Here is an 18,754-nt window from a genome sequence, read left to right on the forward strand (position 1 = left end):
TCAGACACACATAGAAGTTAGCTGGACAAAGCAAAGAGAGTCTGAATAGAATAATGCATGTCAGGCCTGAGTCATTGAAGTCAGCAGTGACACCTTCTGGGAGTTAATTGAGGAGAATGACCTTGGGGATCACGTGAGGAGAGTACAGAAGACAGAGGGAATGTTGACTCTTACTGTCTGCCCCAAGGAATCACTGGACATTCAGACTGTCTGTCTTCTTAGTATGTTTTTAAAGGCCTTCTTAGTGTTTGCTTACATGGAGGCCAGAAAAGGGTGTTGGGTCTCCTGGAACTGGAATTCCATACAGATGTCTATGAGCCACCATGCGGGTGCTGGGAATCGAACTTGGGTCCTCTACAATAACAACAGGTGCTCTTAAGTGCTAAGCCAGTTCTCCAGCCCCAAATACATTTTTTTAAAAAATGTTGTTCATCTTGTTCCCTTCCACCCTCCATTCTTCCTCTCTTTTTTCTTTCTCTCACTTCTTTTAGGATCACTCTTAGAGTAAGTAATAGCTAAAACTTGGGAAAGGCTCCCGTGCCAAAGAACACAGGTCAGAGGAAGGTTGGAAACTGAATTGTTGGCATGTCTTGAAAGTTAACTTGTCCTCTGTAGTTTGGGGGATTGCCAAAGCCAGCAGGCTAGTTGCCCTTTACAGAACTGCTCTACACACGACATCCAGGAAACAGAAGTCTGTGGCCATTTGTTAGCAAGTCCTCTCATGCTGTAAATAGTAATTGCCTCCTCGTGTTGGGTTGGCGGTATAGGTACAGTGCTCTTTGTATTATTAGTTTATAAAAATATAGCAAAGAGGGAAGTTTCTGCATGTACAATTTGGAAGCAGAACAATGTGAAATAATCTTGCCTTCACTTTTAAAATGACCATCTTGATGGCCATGTTGTTGGCACTGGGGAACTGACCAGTCTTTTCTTTGAAGCACATTGTTGTGGTTTTTAGTGGTGGCTCTAAGTAAAGGTAGGAGTTACTAAGCTAAACCACACTGGCCTTCTCCTTAGTACAGCAACGTTAGAACCAGTCTTTGAGTTAAATAGGGTACTTATTCAGGAACATGGCAAGCCTTAGGGACCAAATGGCGTGCATTCTTTGTGTTTAAATGTAATACCAGAATGAACAGGCTCTGCTGCATGCCTAACTGTTCTGTTGTTTAAAGTGGGTTGTACCCAAGAGATGACTTTTACTTGATCTGTTTTTGATAAAATGCCTTTTTTGTTTGTTTTGTTTTGAGACAGGCTCTCTTTGTGTAGCCCTGTTTGTCCTAGAACTTGCTCTGTAGACCAGGCTGGCTTGAATTCACAGAAATCCATTTGCTTCTGCCTCCCAAGTGATGGGATTAAAAGCTTGTGCCACTACCATCAGCCAAAATATCTAATTTTAAAAATGAACTTAGATTTTCCAGTTTTCTTAAAGCAGTCAGGAGACTCGGTTGACTTACGGCCACTTCTGAGTTCTTACACTCTGGAGTCTGGTGAAGCCACTGGACTTGAGGCCGGCCATACAAACCAGCGATCTCATCAGATATTGTTTTCCTGTTGATGCAGGCTATAGGTAGCCGCTCTCTGAGTTGCCTTTGATTTTAGAGTGTGAGGCTGCGTCTTCCATGTTGTCTGCACTGTAGAGTCATAGCTATTGGAAAACAGGGCTGCCATGTTGGGATGTGCACAGTTCCTCCCCCGCTCCTATCTGCTGAAAGGGCGTCAGGCAGTGAGCAGTGATCGTGCAGACTGTAACCATCTACCACCTTGGCGTGAGGAATGAGCATCTTTCATCTGTCATTTATGCTTGGTCTACAAAGGTAAAACAACTTACTGGGGCATGGCAGCACATGCCCTGTATCCCAGAGCTTGCAGAAGCAGGGAGATCAGAAGTCGAGGTCATCCTCAGCTATCTCTTGAGTTCAAGGCCAGACTGGGATACATGCCACCTGCTGTTACAAAAAAAGCACAAAGAAAAATAATTACAATCCCGTGTCTGTACATGTACAGATGATAAATTACAGCAAAGAGAAGCACGGGAGGCTATGGACCCAGGTCTTGGTTTCTTTCTACTGACTGTGGATGTATGAAGACATTTGCATATGTTTCATACATTTGGGCTTGTGTAAGCCATTTTGTCACTAGCATCTTTTCTTGTTTATTTTTATGTTGATTTGGTGTTTGTCTGTGTGAGGGAGTCAGATGCACTGGAACCTGACTTACAGACAGGTGTGAGCTGCCATGTGGGTGCTGGGAATTGAACCCAGGTCCTCTGGAAGAGAGCCAGTGCTCTTAACCACTGAGTCAACCCTCCAGCCCATACTAGCATTTTTTTAAGTAATGAAGAAATCAGTGTTCATGTTTGACTACAGTTGTAATTCCCAAATGGATGTCATAAATATAAAGGGCTGCCTGCATTCCTTTGTTTGCATGTTACATAGTTTAATTGAGAGGCCTTTAGAGTGTTTCCTGTTTGTAACTATTTGGAACAGTGCCATTCTGAATGATGTTTCTACCTATTTTGGGTTACAGCGGCTTAACTTGGACCAGCAGCATATCAGAGCATAGCTTTGTTTACAGATTTCTGAAGTGAAGAGTTTTTATGGTCTTGTAATTTCAGTGTGCATATACATTATCTGTCTTTCCCACACTTGTTTTGGGGCAATATTTGAGGTATTTGCAAGAAGTGTTATGTGTCCGTGTGTCCATCCATATGTTCGTCCACTCCCCATCCTCCACCTCCCTTTTTTTTTTTTTGTTTTTTTTTTTTTTTTTGTGCTTTTTTCTTGTTTTGAGACAGAGACTCTGGAGACTGTCTTGACTTTGTAGACCAGGCTGCCCTCAAACTCACTCAGATTGTCTCTGCCTCGTTGAGTAGGATTATAGGCTTGAGCCACCACACCCAGTGGCACTACAGCGCTTTTATATGTTAAAGACATCTCTTGACATATATGGCTTTGTTTGTGTTTTGCTGCTGTTGACAGTAATTTATAAACCATAGAACTTCGATTCATGATTCTGAAGGCAAAACGTCTTAGAGCACGGTGTTTGCTACTGGTTTAGACCTTTCTCTGTCATTTCATGGCGGAAAGTAGATGGGAAGTATGAGTGAGGGGAGGCAGTGTGTGAGGGCTGCCAGCCCTCAGGGATCCCTGAGTTTGCATTTATAACCGACTCACTGGTTTGTTTGATAGGTTTTTGTTGTTTGTTCTGGTTTTGTTAGGAGACAGGATCTTTCTCTGTAGCTCTGTCTGGCTTAGAATTCACTGTGTAACCTAGGCTGGCCTCAAACTCATAACAATGCTGGGACTAAGGGCGATTGCTACCACACTGGGCCCTAACACATCCACTCTTCCTTGAATACATTCAGGAACCCTTGAGACACGATGACTGATTATCGGGCAGTACCGGATAATTAGCAAATATCCTTCTGCCTCTGCTTCCTGAGTGCTGGGATTAAAACGGTATGTGACACCACACCTGGCAGTCTAGCTTTTCCTTAATGGTTTGTGTTTTGGAGCTTTGCTTTAAGCCCCTCACCCCCTTCAAGAGAAGCAACAGGTATTTCATGTATTCCACTCTGTAGTTTTGTGATTCTGCTGATAATTCAGCATTTTGCTCATTGTCACATTATTGCTGTTGGTGTTATTCATTACTGCCACTCTGAGGTTAGGAAGTGGCTGGTTGCTCCATTCCATATAGCATTAGTGGCAGCTGGGTTCCTTGGCCAACTTTGTACTTAGTCTCTATAATGTGGCATGCCACAGAGTTCAAGCTTAAAGATTGAATTCATGGTCTTTTTCTCTCCACCCTCATACATAACAGAAACCAAATCTTCACTGTCTTCCTTCTCCATTGTGTCTTCATGGAGCCTTCTTAGCATATCCTACACCTGTATGTAGATAAAATGAATGCACAGCCTGTCACCACCACCCCAAGTGCTTCCTGCACACTGCTGCATTAATCTTACGACTTCTGTCTTTCTGGTTACTCTTCCCTCTGCTTGGTCTTCCGTGAGTAGTCCGAATTAATTTTTACTTCTAAGTTTTAAATATTTATTTTGTATGTATGAATGGTTTTCCTATATGTATTAATTAGTTCTACTTCATATCTGCTTGCTATCTGTGGAGGCCAAAATAGGACATCAGGTCCCCTGGGACTGAAGTTACTGGCCACAGTGAGCCATCACATGGGTGCTAGGAACCACACGATGAGTCTTCCTCAAGGTCGGCCAGGCTTCTAACACCTGAGCCCTGGAGTTCATTTCCAAAGCAGAAATCTGATTTTTGTCACATTGTTGGGGAAAGTCCATTCTTCTTTTTCTCTTTGCTGTGGTGCTCAGAACCTAAATCCCAGGTGTAGCTGAGTTTTGTCTTGCCTGCCTCCTCTTACAATAGCTTGCTGGCACTTCCTGTTTTTCCTCTTATTCCTGGACAAGCTGATCAACCGTTCACATCATATTCTTCTGCTCAGTGTCCTTGTATGAACTTTCCTTCTGCCTGGAATTTGGAATTCATCTTCCTGCACTTCCTGCCCTGGGCCTCTCAGGGGCTCCCATTCACATTGCCCCCTCCCCCAGCTCAGCTTCACACTGCTTCTCAGATGCAGCCCGTGCAGCAACACCCTGACTGTGCCGTCTTTGAACTTTCTAGCCCTCCAGTATCACATTTAGAACGAGGTAAATTCAGTGATTGTTTTTGTGTTCTTTCTTTTGGTATTTATTCCTTTTACTAGATATTGGTCCATAAATTTGTAGAGAATTTCAGTTCCCCGTAGATTGTTAGTGTCTTGTTCATGGTATACACAGCTGAATAACTGGGTGATTCTGTCTCACTTATGAAAGAAACGTGTTTTCTTTCTTCTTCCTGGCATCAATAAATGTGCTATTATTATTTTGCTATTTGACTTGGATGTTTCTCAGTGACAGTCCTACTTAGTTATTCTCTGGAACGTTACATGTTTAAATATGTGAGACATTTTGTGTGAGGATTATCCTAAAGTTACTGAATGGGCTTTGAAAAAAAATCAGTTCAACCTGAAAAGATAGAATATGTGCATTGGACTGATGTCTCATGGTAGCAGTGGGTATGTTCAGCTTATGCTTGTTTGTACTTAGCTATTGAAGTCTTTGCCTTTCTCTCATTGTTAGTAGGATGGACAAACATTTTATGTAATGAGCCCTGTCTCTGGTACTGTGACTTGAAATGTCTGCTCTAGTACAGGGACTCATGGACTCAGAGCTACACAGTTTTCACATATGGAAGTATTGGGGTTTTTGTTGTTGTTGTTGTTGTTTTTTTTTCCCGCTACCCCAGCTATTTCAAAATGTAAATCTTCCAACATAATAGGTAAGTCAAGACCTGGTCAGTGCACCCTGGGCCACATTTGCTAACCCTCTGCTAGAAGGCTGAGGGTAGAAGCCCTTTCTGGGCAGAAACAGTGGGCTGTGTTATAAAGAACTGAACTGTGCAAAGAAATATTGAAAACATGTCCAGATTCTTGTTGCTTTTATTTTGTTGTTCTGAGGCAGATTCTTGTGACACCGCTCAGGCTGTCCTCACTTTGTGCTCTCTTGTTCTGCCTCCCAAGTGCAGGTGGCAACCACATGCCACCATGCTGCCGACTTGTTTCGTCTAGCACGAAATACTCCGAGGCACTGTGTTGTCTGTTTGCTCACAACCTCGGCTGTGCTTGAGTTATGGGAAGCCTCCTGTTTCAGCCTCTTGTGAGCACTGGATTGCAGGTTGGATCTCTGTACCTGGCTTAACCTGCTTTTCAGAAGGAGTGAATTCCTCCTGTATTTGGTCCCAGGGCTTCTATTCTTTGCTCTTGAGCCCCGAAGCTTAGTTGTGAACTCACAAATCCTTATTAAGAGTGATCATCTTAGCCATTTCCTATGTGTTCTTGGAAGCTTATCTTCTGCCCTCATTTCAATTTCCCTTTCACGGTGTGCGTGTGTGTGTGTGTGTGTGTGTGTGTATTCCTGTCTATGAGAATCTGGATCTTAACAAGGTTTAGCAGGATAGAACTTAGCACTGGCACAAACTATAAACTGTTGAAGCAATGTGAAGAGACTTTTGACTTCACCCTGATCTTTAACTGTGGCTTTCTAGCATCATTATTCATATTTTCATTCCAGCCACTCTTTCAGGACAGTTTTTCATTCCCACCGGTCGGGAATGTGACTAAAGTAAGTGGTTTGGGGACTCTGTGAATGTGTACACGTATCCCTGTTGCTGCTCAGTTTCTTTACGTGGGTCCAGGTGCTCATGTTTGCGTCTCCATTTTTAGTGTACGTCCTGATTTTTATGACTTGCTGGGTGAACCAGACCATGATTATTTGCTGTTTGGGAAGATAGGGGACTTGTCTGTTGGGCTCATGGTGCTTGAAGTGAGATTCTGCCAGAACAAGACTAATAATGAGTATCTGCTATGTTAACATCGTTTTCTTGGTATTGTTAGGTAAAATGTTCAAGTGTAGTACAAACCCTTTAGTCCTTCTTCATTCCACAGCTGAACAGCAGCAGCATTGCCTCAGTGCTTATGGCTTTCCAACTTTCCCAGTAGGTGGTTGGGCCCTGAATGCCTACCTCCTCAAGATGTGGCCTCAGTTGTGTGCTCCTATCTGTGTATGTGTGTGCATGTTAGAATGCGTGTGTGCATGGTATTTGTCAGTGTGAATACTGTACATGTTTGTGAAAGTGACCGTTATGTGAGTATGTGTAAGGTCTGAGGACAGTGTTGGGTATCTTCTTATGACCAGTATCCATCTTTTTTCTTTTTAATAATTTTTTCATATATTTTGATCATATTCTTTCCCATCCCCAATCCCCGCCGTCTTCTCACCTCCCTATCCGCCCATCTTCATTCTCCCCCCCCTCTCATACACAACATACACACACACACACACACACACACACACACACACACACACACACACACACACCAATAAGACAAAAATTTTTTTTAAATGAAAAGCTCGCCTGTTTCCCCCTTCCCCTAAAATGGAGTCTCTTTGTGTTGGCCAACTAGTGTAAAACATCTTTTTCCAAAGATCCTTGAGCTCTGAGGGGAGGGGTTTGATGAAGACATGCCATTTAGAGTTGAGTGGGAAGGCTCTCACTCTGCATTCTGTCCAGTTGTGGGTCTCTGTACCCTCTCCCATCTACTGCAAGAGGAAACTTCTCTGATGAGGGCTAAGTGAAGCACCGTCTATGGGTATAGCAGTATGCTATGCATTGTTTTATTGCTTTTCTTAGCAGAATAATAGTTGATACTCTCATAGGGCCTACAGGCTTGGGAGTAGAGGGCTCGCCCAGCATGCTGAAACCCAGAATCAGTTCCCAGAAATGGCTCAGCCAGAGAGTGAGGCTGAGACATGTGGACTACTTGAGTTCAGGTCTTTCAAGTCAGCCTGGGCATTATAGCAAGAGCCTGTGTCATACAAGTAAACAGTAGTTATTTCTTTCATATTGTTTTAAGGTATTTTAGATGGGAAATCTTTGGCTTATAGAGATTTATGGCTTTAAGTAGCTATTTGCTGTCCTAAGCAGCTTATGAGACTTGTTAACCTGGGTTTTACTTCCTGACCTGGGCAGTTGAAGTCACGGGTGGCTTTTTTTTTTTTTTTTAATTTCACGTAATCCACACAGCGTGCAAAGCTTCTTTACTTTGTTAATTAGCTGCTCAGTAAAACAGAAAGCAGCTTCGACTCTTCCTTTTCTCCTTTATCTGTCTCCAGCCCATAGAATTGAACAGAATCAGCATGTTTAGTTTTGGCCATGTGTCTTTCCTCATTTCTTATTTAACATATGTTACCCCTGAAAATAAGAATTAAGGACAATTGTGGCAGTTGCCATTCATTTCTCTGTGGTTCAAAATAAAAATAGTGACTTCATCTTTCACTATAATCTTAGTAGCCATCACTGGGAAATAATTGTGCATCGTGAGCACTTTCCTGGTCTAATATCTGTGCAGAATTGTGGCATTCTCTCCTTTTTCATGGTATTTTACCCCCTGCACATACAGCTGTGTATAAATTACATCTTATTCACTCTAGAAAGCATGGTTATTTGTTCTCATTATAAATGATCTTTTCCGTTTATAGTTCTTTTTTTTCTTTTTTTCTTTTTTTTCTCCAAGACAGGATTTCTTTGTGTAGTCATGGAAGTAACTCTGTAGACCAGGCTTGCTTCTAACTCAGAGGTCTCCCTAGTGCTGGAATTAAAGGCATGTGCCACCATGCCCAGCTAGTTCTACTTTAAGAAATTTAAGACACTGAGCTGAAGATATTTTTTGCTAGCCCTCATCTTTAAGTGGTGCTGTTGACCTGAACACACCCCTGCCAGTCATCCTGCACTGCTCCCCGTACCCTGCATAGCATAGAGGAGGGCTTCTGTGACAATCTCTGTGAGCTATCAAAAACAGGCCACTCTGTGGCTTTTGTGTGACCCTCAAGTCCAGATGCACACCTGCCTGGAACAGGACACAGAGTGTTTGTGTAATGCTGTTCCCTCTAAGTTGCACACTGACTGTAGTCACCTCAGCTTGCTTGCTCCAATTTTAGCAGGCATTTTCTAGTCCAAGAGAATGGCTAACTGTAAAAAGAGAGTCTTTTCCTGTCCTGAAAAGTCAGAGATTTTACCAGCTTTTCAGATTGAAAGCTTCCACCAAGCTGGCTCCATTGTGAAGGTGGAAGTGCCTTCAGCTACCTTGCACATTGCTTTTCCATCTGAGATCCTGGTGGCAGGAACGGTAATGCTGACCTTTCCGCATTGTTGTTCAACTTGGTTACTGGGCTTTAAACTCTTCGTATGTTCGGTTTGCTCTCCTTTGGGCAGACCGAAGGGCTTTGCTCAGTATTTTACAAGAGGAGCTGACCAAAACTTTTAGCCAGTCTGGCAGGACGCTAAGTCCTGTGCCCTGCTGTGGCAGCCATTACTGCTGCAAGTCAGCTTGTGCTTGGAAGGAACACTGGAGCGGATGTGAGGGTGCCTGTGCTGTGTTCTCTTGCTGTGGTTGATAGTAATCATCTCTTCTCCCCTTTCCCTGCTGCCTCTGCCCTCCTTTTCCCTGTTTTTATTCAGTTGCCCTGTGTATACCCCATCCTGCTTTTCTTTTACTTTTGTGACCTCCTGCCCCTCTGCCTCCCCCCTTTGCTTGGGTTCCATGTTGCTGGTTGTTATGTTCGAGCGCTCATTATCACCCTTTTTTGTACTTCAAATCCCAGCAGCTGCCCAGCCAGGTCCCTGAGCACAGCCCTGTGGTTTACGGGACTGTGGAGAGCACTCATCTTGCTGCCAGCACCCCTGTCACTGCAGCTAGCGACCAGAAGCAAGGTTTGTGTCCGACTGTTTCCTCCCTCCTTAGTCTCTTATTAATTACGTTGCTCTCAGTGTTCTGTCAGACACCTGCTGTGTAGCAAATGTACGGCGGACAGTGTACTTCTGGAAACTAGGGGAAAGGTCTTATATTTCAGCTGCCTTGCCGTTGATCTCTGTAAGTAACCACTTAGCTGCCTTAAACTGCTGAGGTTGCTTGCCTGTTTTAAAAAAAACAATTTGCATGGCGGACATTGATTAAAGCATATCTCCCTGTATGTATTTCTTTACAAAACAGCACGGGTTAATATTTTCACCATTCCTTGGTAGTAGTGTGGGGTACCAAACCCCACTAGAGACAAGGAGCAGGAGCTCTGGACCCTGAGCACTGCTCCAGCTGTGCTGTCCCGCACGAGCCTCTCACCTGGGCTTGCCAGTTTCCTCACTGATGTGCCAAGGCAGGGCTGTTTTGAGGACTACCCCACCAGCTTGTAAATGACAGCCATTATTGCTGGTGCAGGACTCATACTGCTGCTTCCTGCCACTGACCAGGAGCAGGAGCTTCGAGGTGTTTGTTGAAAACAAATAAAATACCTTTTGGAGTAGAAACATGAACCCTTGAAAATGAGATCCAGTCTTGGTCTTTCCTGACTAATGGGTTTTAGCTTTACCTTTGCTGAGCTAGGTTCTAGGCCTCAGTGGGGGCAGGGGAGCTTGAAGCAGTTCTCTTCTGCTTTTTTGAGGCCTACATTCATCTCTTCTACTTACATGCCTGGCAGGACTGCATGTGAAGCAAATCTCTTGTACGATTTTACTTTCAATGACAAATAATCTTTTAAATATACTTTTAAAACATCGTTGTTTAAAAGATATTTGAAATGGTCCTCTCCAGGTCGTGTTAAACTGCCCCCCCCCTTTTTTTTTGCATCCTTAAAATAAAAGTATTTTAACAGATGTTTTCATGATTTGATTTTTATTACTTTTTTTCTTTTTAAAGGGTTTTGTTTCACATAAATTAATTACACTCAAACTTTTGAAAAGTTGACTTTTTAAATATATGTGATTTCAGTTTGTTCATTTGTTGGTGGGTTTTTTTTTTTTTTTAAGATTTTTATTTATTTATTATATATATAGTGTTTTGCTTACATGTACTCCAGAAGAGGGCATCCGATCTCACCGTAGGAGGTTGTGAGCCACCATGTGGTTGCTGGGAATTGAACTCAGGATCTTTGGTAGAACAGCCAGTGCTCTTAACCTCTGAGCTATCTCTCCAGCCCCAGTGGGCTTGTTTTTAAAAAGTCTCATATTATAGCTTAGGCTGGCCTGGAACTCACTACTTAGTGCATACTGGCCCAGAACTCCAGCCTCCTGCCTCATCCTTCCAGTGCTTAGATCACCTCCACACCTTGCCAATTTCATCTTTTCCACAAAAAGAAAAGATACTGTGAAATATAAGACCCTCCTCCCCACTGAGGATTAACAATGGCATTAAAACTAAGATAATTTTAACCCAAAAGATAAGGAACAATCCTTTAGGTGGGACACTTAAATGCTGTCTCATCAGCACCAGTCAAAGATGTAGAAGGCTCGTGTGTGCTCAATGCTGGACTCAGCTATTGACCTTCCAAAGGGTATTGTGGGTTTGGGGGAAACTGCTTTTCATCTCCAGTGATTAAAGCACTTTAAAAAAACCAAGAATTTGAAACAGGATCTGATTTTGAAACTTAAGTTGTTTGGGAACCTGCTATATAACCCCAACTGATCTTGCTAGGAGTGTAGCTGCGTGTGCCACCATGTCTGGCAGGGCTGCATGTGAAGCAAATCTCTTGTATGATTTTACTTTCAGTGACAAATAATCCTTAGTAGATTTGCCTTCAATTTTAGTACACTTTTGTACAAATGTGATCGATCTGGCCATGTTAAACATGTCTGTGCACATCTGTTAAACACATCTTCCTTGTATACACAACTATGCTCAGTTCTTAAACATCTGAACATACTAGATAATAACAGATCAGACTGGCCTAGAAACACCATTATTTGAAGTTGTTTTAGGAAAATTGATGCTCAAATTTTAAAAATATGGAATACTATTTTGACACTTTTAGGTCTATCTGTATTTTCAAGAAGGAAAAATGGAGAATTCTAGGATCCCCTCAGGATTTTTCTTTGGCTTAAAAGAAATTTGAATTAATAATAATATTTAAAAAACCCACAACTCTTCAGCCTTGATATGATAAGACGTGGCTAGATTGGCAAGTGTTGCCGATTGCCCTGAGAGGACTGTCTTTTGATTACGTTTTATAGGAGTGGTGGGCAGCTCCTGTGACTGCTGTAATCTTCATTTTGAGTATTCACTCCAGGAGTCTCTTAGATTGTCAATATGTGAAGTAATTTTCAGACTAGCTGGGAGTTTGTTTGGTTTTTGTTTTTTATCTTGAAGCATGGTCTCATGAAGCCCAGGTTTTCTGCCATATCACCCACGTTCTTAAATTAGAGGCATATACACCTTGCGTAACTCAGTGTGGTGCTGAGGAAGGAATCCTAGCTGTTCATATAGGCAAGCTTCCCAGCCACTGAGCTACACGCCAGCCTCTAAGGAGTTCTTTGAACCATATACTACTAGTATTTGCAATTCAAATACTACTAGAAAGTGCTTGCTACAGTTCAGGGTTTTCATTTTGTCCTATTTTGATGATACTTTTTCTTTATGCTTGCTTTTCAGGCTATAAATTCCTTTTAGGTTAAAGAAGTGTGGAGGAATGCACTTGTAAGCTGGGTGTGGTGACACACATTTGGGCAGAGTCAGGCAGATCTGTGACTTGAGGCCGGCCTAGTCTACATATGCAGTTCTAGGCCTGGGTCTGCTTAAGGATCCAAGCTGTTATTGTTGTCCCCGACAGCCATCTGTGTGCTATGCCCTGTGGGTTCGTTTTCTGTCTTCTGAATGGATCTGTTGCTGCTGAGGTTTATACTGGGAAACAGAATGTCCCTCCTGCTTCTGATTTTTGTAAGCCTTCACACCTTTGATTGGCAAAATGTGAGTTTGGGAATCACCCTTTGAGCCTTGTGCTACTTAGACAGCTTCTGCACCAGGACTCATCTCCAAGCCTCCGCTTCCTCTTGTAAAACAGGCGCACAGTAGTCTCTAGCCTGGTGGTGCTCGTGAGAAATGAAGGGAACAGTGTAGGCAGGCTATTAGCCCAGTTTCTGCTAGATACTGAATAAGCGTCAGCTGCCATTATTAATGAGGCTTCTCGGAATTTCTTCACAAGAGCACACAGATGCACCATTTCCCATCTGGGTAGTATTTTATAGAGATAATACAATAGCTCATATTTGTTTCTAAAGAGAACAGCTATTAAGTGCTTTAGGATATTCACTTGTTATTTATCTCTAAGAGCGCAGATAGCTAAGGCACTTTCTGCTTCCCAAGGGAGACGCTTCATTTGGTGCATCATATTGAAACTAAGGTATATGGAGCTGGTAGAGACGGGCCTGGCACTCTACAGCACATCCTACAGTCAGTCAGTCCTAGTGTCCTTTGGAAAAGTTTGCTCTGCATTCAGAAATGGCCTTCTGTTGTAACTTTATACCTTAACCCCTGGGGTCCTGTTCACATTCAGGACAGGACTGCCCCTCAGGTGAAGAATTCATGCTATTCTTGGCCTCTACCTAATAAATGGCCATGGCACCTTCTCTTTGTCATGAAACATGTAGACACAAGCACCCACTAGTTGATCATACATGAGGATCAGAGGAGACAGTTTCATTCTTATAATTATGATACATTCATTGTAGAAACTGGATCAGCAAAATGAAAAAAAAAATGTATCTAACACTCAGAGATGTTGAAGTAAATAAACCCTCTACGAAATGTCCTAGGAGGAACTTCTGAAGTTACCAAGTGGCACCATGTGCTTGCTTGCTCTCTGTGGCCCGTGTAGCAGCACTACAAGACGGGAGTTACTCAGAGCTATGTGACAAATGGATACGATCAACAGAGAGCACACACATATATAATGAACACACATTTATTTTTTTCGTTTCTGTCCTGACAATTTAATCTGAGAAATTTGTCAGTGAGCACTTAATGCTCTTACTTTATGATGCAGAGAAGGGGCAGTCTTGTAGATGCCTCAGCCACTGTGCCCATCACTTTCGGTGAATTCTGAAGCTGTCAAGAACCCACTTTAGTGTGGTGTGCTCCCTTTTGCACTAGGTAACAATGTTCTTCTTCAGAGACTTCAGGGCAGTGGGTGGCTGCAGCCGGCACTGAGAGGAGAGTCTCTCAGCCTGGGCTGTCCTAGAGGAGAGCTGGACATTGAAGGAAGCCAAGCCCAAGCTAGGGCCATCAGGGAGCTCCCCTCTCACAGTGATTCTCAAATCCAATAATTATATTGTTAGAACTCCTTTTTGTCTTACTCATGGTTCCTATATAGTTAATCATTTCCTGCTTTCTTCTTCTTATTTTCTCTGTACACAGATTATGCTTTTCTGTGTACTTAAATACACAATATATAGCACACACACACATAATATTAAAATGTCTCCAGAGAGATAAGTCCAGTGATTGGTTTATTTGACCCTTAACTTTGGTTCCCTTTGAGGAACTGCTTTAATTTTGAAGAACCAGATGATTCTGTTTCTACAGTGTTGCTGTTTTTGTTTAGAACCTTTCCTGAGAAATGAAATTTTGAAACTGCCTTTGGTCAGGTGCTTGATGTCATTGGTCATTAAAACAGTTTATAACAATTTAGTCCCTGACTATTTGTCTTTGTACTGTTCTGCCTAGACAGAGGTGTGCCCTTGTAGAAGCATAGTCCCAGGGAACAGGCAGAGACGAGGCAGAGGCTGTAATAGTGGTTGAGCTGATCTAGATGTGGCGGCCTGTAACCCCAGCATATAGGAGACTGAGGCAAGAGGACCATGATACACAAGAGGACCAGGGTGCACAGGAAAGTGCATGGGAAAGATCTGTGAGGTTTCCTCTTACAGTCGTGATAGCATCCTTCTGTGAACTGCTTCTGTCTCTTAATCTTAAATAAGCATCACATGTCCCGGAGACCAAGGATTAGTAAGTGTGGCAAGAGAACAAACAGAATAGTGTTTTTGGAGTCCAATATTTTTGGTCCCTTCTCTGGCTGCCCATGTGTGTGGATAAGTGATGAAAAAGCTTAGACTAAGGCAGTACTGTATATTCTGTACTTCAAAATTGTTCTTAAAATTGTTTATTTCTTTTCTCCCAGAAGAAAAGCCAAAACCAGATCCAGTGTTCCAGTCTCCTTCCACAGTCCTTAGGCTCGTGCTTACCGGGGAGAAGAAAGAGCAAGCAGGCCAGATGCCTGAGACTACTGCAGGGGAGCCTACAGCAGAGCCTCCTCGAACTTCAGCTTCCAACACCCTTCCTCCACTCGCCAGGAGTTCAGTTCAGTCCCCCACTTCTGCAGCCCTTAGCAGCCAGCCACTGTTCCCTGCTGTCGTGGAGGACAAGTGTGAACTTTCTTCCTCAAAAGAAGATGCACTTCCTGTACCCAGTCCCACATCTTGCACAGCAGCGTCAGAGCCTTCACTAACAGATGACAATGATATATGCAAGAAACCCTGTAGTGTAGCACCTCATGATATTCAGCTAATTTCTAGTACTAACCTAATTAATGAAATGAATGGAGTTGGTGAAAAATTACCAGCCAAGGAGAGCATTGTGGACATGGTGAGACAGGAAGTGCTGCCATTGACTCTCGAATTGGAGATTCTGGAGCATCCCCAGGACGAAATGAACACTGAGTGTACCCCAACTCCCATCCCCCCTTCCATGCTGCCTTCCTTTTCCCCAGCTCCTCCAACTCCCCCAGCTTCTCCTCCTTGCGCCCCTGTCATCATTTCTGCCACCACTGCGCGGTCTCCTGTCGCTGCCACTGCTGCGCCGCGCGTCGCCGAAGAGGGAGAAAGCATAAGAACTTGCCTTAGCGAATATGCAAAGGAGACTCAGAACAAAACAGAGGCCGAGGCAGATGGACAAACAGAAGAGACTGTGGATTCTCAGGCCTTAAATTCAAGAAAGAGCCCTGCCCCAGGTAAGCCGCTCCACCCTTAATGAGTTTATGAAGAAGAGGAGGCTGTGAAGGAGTTATTTTTTAATTGGCTACTTTCCTTGACTTCCAGAAACATGGAATGTGATTTCTTGAGTGGTATGCTTGTTTTTTAGTACAGCCTGCAAAAGAGTTATTGCATTGTCTAAAATGCATGAGAATCCCCAGTACACTAAATGCCTCAAGGGTGGTGTGTCTCTGCATGGTGAGGGGGTTTGTTTTTGTTTTCTTTGTTTGTAAACTCATATCCTCAGTGGGTTGTTGTTGTTGTTATTGTTGTTGTTGTTGCTTCAAAGCTGGAAAGGAAACCAGCAAGGTCTGTAGCTCCCAACCCTGTCTTCTCAGAATTTCAAAGCAGCCAATCTATCCACGACTGAAATCTCTTAATGAAGGGAACTAGAGATTCACTGCGTACAACTACTGCTGTAGAGCAGAGCACCCTCCTGATGAAATGCTTTAATCTCTCACTTTTTCTTTTAAAAGTTCCGCTTTAGGCTAGCACTGATGATGTGCACCCAAACTCCTAGCACTCAGGAGATGGAGGCGGGAGGGGCCCGTCATCTCAAGTTTGAAGCTGCCCTTTCTACAAAGTGATAGCCAGGCTATCAGGGCTATGTAGAGACAGACCCCTGTCTCGAGTATACTGAAAAGAAAAAAAAAGTTTTATTTTTCCTTTTAAGTTTTTATGTAGTTGTTTTAATCCTGAAATTTTTATGCTTTTCCTCAACTCAAGTTGTTTTTTAATAGTATCACCTAGAATCTGATAATTAGATTTTTTTATCAATTAAAAAAATTAACATTACTTAATGTATATGCGTGTTTGCCTACATGTACGTATGTGTACCACATACATGCCTGTGGCGAGCAGCTGGTGTCAGAGCCCCTGGAGCCGGAGTTACAGATGGTTGTGAGCTTCCATGTAGGTGCTAGGAAATGAGCCCCAGGTCGTTTTTAAGAGCAGCCAGTGTTCTTAACTTCTGAGTCATCTCTCCAGCATGAAATTTTATCAAATTTTCATTCAAAGTTTCAACAGTTTTAACACCAAACTTTACCTGGAGCCTACGGTCTAGTTATGCAGGGGTATCCGCAGCCCAGGATATGTAAATGCAGACTTGAGCTGCCACAGCCACTCTGCAGCCTTGTCCTGTGCTGTGTGCGCTGTGTTCTACTTGTGGAACTTGGGTTCATGTGGACAGATTGAGTGCTCCCTGTACTTGACAGGCACCGCTTTGTCATCAACGAAATTCCCCATGCTACAAAAGCCAGGAGCGGCTTGGTTTTTCCTGATAGATTAATAGATAAACTTTAAAACATTAAAAACAAACAAAAACGGTCATGTCACTCAGAACGGGTTTGTCCTTTCTTCTGGAAAGCCCTTGCTTGCACTGTTCCAGGTGCAGGTCCTGAGTGCATCAGGAGGCTGCAGTTCTGCATGCTTGCTTGAAGAATGACTCAGCCTGAGTAAATTGAGAGTTGTGTGTGTCTTTATAGACTCAGACAAGCGTCAGAGACTGGGCAGATATTTCTTGCTTTTTTTAACCAGCTCACTAGACTCTTCACTATGCTGGTTTCTGGCTTTTTGAGGACAGTGTCTCGGAACAAAGGCCAAACTGCCCTCACACTCCTTATGTAGCTGAGGATGACTTTAAGCTCCTGATCCTCCTGCCTCGACCTCCCAAGCACTAGAATTACAGGTGTGCACTTGCACACCTGGCATTTTTTTGTATAGTTGGTGGTGAAAGTAATAGGTTGCCCACCTAAGAAAAAGCATTGTTTCCACCCAGAAGTGGAATGCTCGCAGTGCGTGTGATTTATACCATTAACTTGAACTTGTCTCTTTTAAAACAAGAGCGACTTTTATGAAACCATTGTTCGAAGTCTTGTTTCAGGGAGGTTTCTTTTTATCCTTACTTAACCTTTAACCTTCTCTCATTGTGTGGTTTCTCTCCTTTTTATACATTTGTAAACTTGTTTTCAGGTAAAAATTTCTGGTTATAGATTGAAGGTAAGTCCATCTGATACAGTTGTTGATTTTACCTGTCACGTGTCCCAGGGAACAAAGTATGTCCCTAATCTACGTTTAGACTCTGAAGTTTTGGGCCTTCTCTGAGTCGAAGAGGGAGCACTTTCCCTGCGTTTGTTCTGTCTGCTGCAGGAGCTGCTCTTTGACTGAGGGTGTGGGTCATTTTAGAGTCTAGGTTTTTATGGTATAAAAGTGTAAACTGATTATAGAGACACCATTCCCAACGTCACTAAGAAGGTGGCTGCAGTGGCATCACCTGTGATCAGTTTCCAGGAACGTAATGCTCAGCAGAGAGGCACTGGGCTTCCAGGTTCTGTGGACTGCAAAGTGGAAGGCCTATTTTCTATGTGGAAGTAAGAGTGTATGTTGTAAAGACAATCGGTTGCTGTTTGTACCCTTTTTTGTTTTTTTTGGTTTGCACTTACATACAAGGAGAATATTGTAATGCAGGATGAGCAGTTCAGTAACAGTATTTCCTTAATTTCAGCTGTGAGAAAACAGAACACACTCAGAGAAGTAAAAGTCAGTTTGACTAGTAAGGGTGAGCTGCCGCCCTAGGGATTTCTTATCTGTTGTTACCTCTGCTTGTCTCCTCAGAGAGGATTAACGTGTCGCTGGAAGACGTCACTGCTGGGTCCAAGACACGGACCCAGTCTCTGCATCTCTGCACACCTTCCCTCGTGTTCTTCTAGAGTCCCATGTCCCAATGCCTTCGGCACAGGGATTTACAGTCCCAACCCTGTATCGCTGCCCACACCATGCAGTGTTTAAAGCAGTGCCTCTGAGCTCCCTCTTCCAGATGTGGGCTGAGCAGTCTTTAGAAGGTGTCTGTGCCATTGTTGACAGCGAGGTGGTGGGCACTGGCTCAGAAGTAGCAGTGCTGCGGGGAAGGGCCTCACGTTCCCCTTGGGTCTTCGTAAGGTGCATTTCCTCACTGTTCATGGCCATTCACGTGGGAGCTACAGAAACACTGGAGAGTCAGGGATGTGCTGGGTGACTAGGCAGATTTTATGTTCAGAATAACCTCTCTTTGCCCCAGATGCGTCGCTAACACACCTCCTTCCGAGGCCTATAGAATTGTCCTGTCTTCAGCAGTGCCCTACTTCCCACTTTACACAGAAGCCTCAAGTACTGTTTCTAAGGTCTTGAAAACACGTGTTCCCTAACTAGTGCAAGAAAATGCAAAGTCATTTCCTTCAATGTACATCTTTTGTTTTCTTAGTAAGTGATGAAACTTATTCTTGGTCGTGAATAGGAATTATGAGAGAAAATTCAGTGTCACTTCATGTACCGCTAATGTAGATGGTACAAGTTTGTAATCCCAG

At 43.3% G+C, this 18,754-nt stretch overlaps 1 protein-coding gene across 15 annotated transcripts in view; it reads left to right on the forward strand.

Moving 5' to 3' along the window:
* Positions 1 to 18,754, forward strand: part of Eif4g3 (eukaryotic translation initiation factor 4 gamma 3) — a 219,345-nt gene that overhangs the window by 125,647 nt on the left and 74,944 nt on the right. For 11 of the 15 annotated variants that reach the window (XM_055610875.1, XM_055610876.1, XM_055610868.1 and 8 more), the window contains 2 exons: positions 9,224 to 9,332; positions 14,564 to 15,391. In XM_055610875.1, the coding sequence (XP_055466850.1) occupies positions 9,224 to 9,332; positions 14,564 to 15,391 (937 nt within the window). The remainder of the gene's footprint in view (positions 1 to 9,223; positions 9,333 to 14,563; positions 15,392 to 18,754) is intronic. The other 4 variants (XM_055610877.1, XM_055610862.1, XM_055610864.1 and 1 more) reach the window with 1 other exon arrangement.

Source organism: Psammomys obesus, unplaced genomic scaffold (genome assembly GCF_907164565.1).
Source record: "Psammomys obesus unplaced genomic scaffold, mPsaObe1.curated_primary_1811, whole genome shotgun sequence".
Taxonomy (NCBI): domain Eukaryota; kingdom Metazoa; phylum Chordata; class Mammalia; order Rodentia; family Muridae; genus Psammomys; species Psammomys obesus.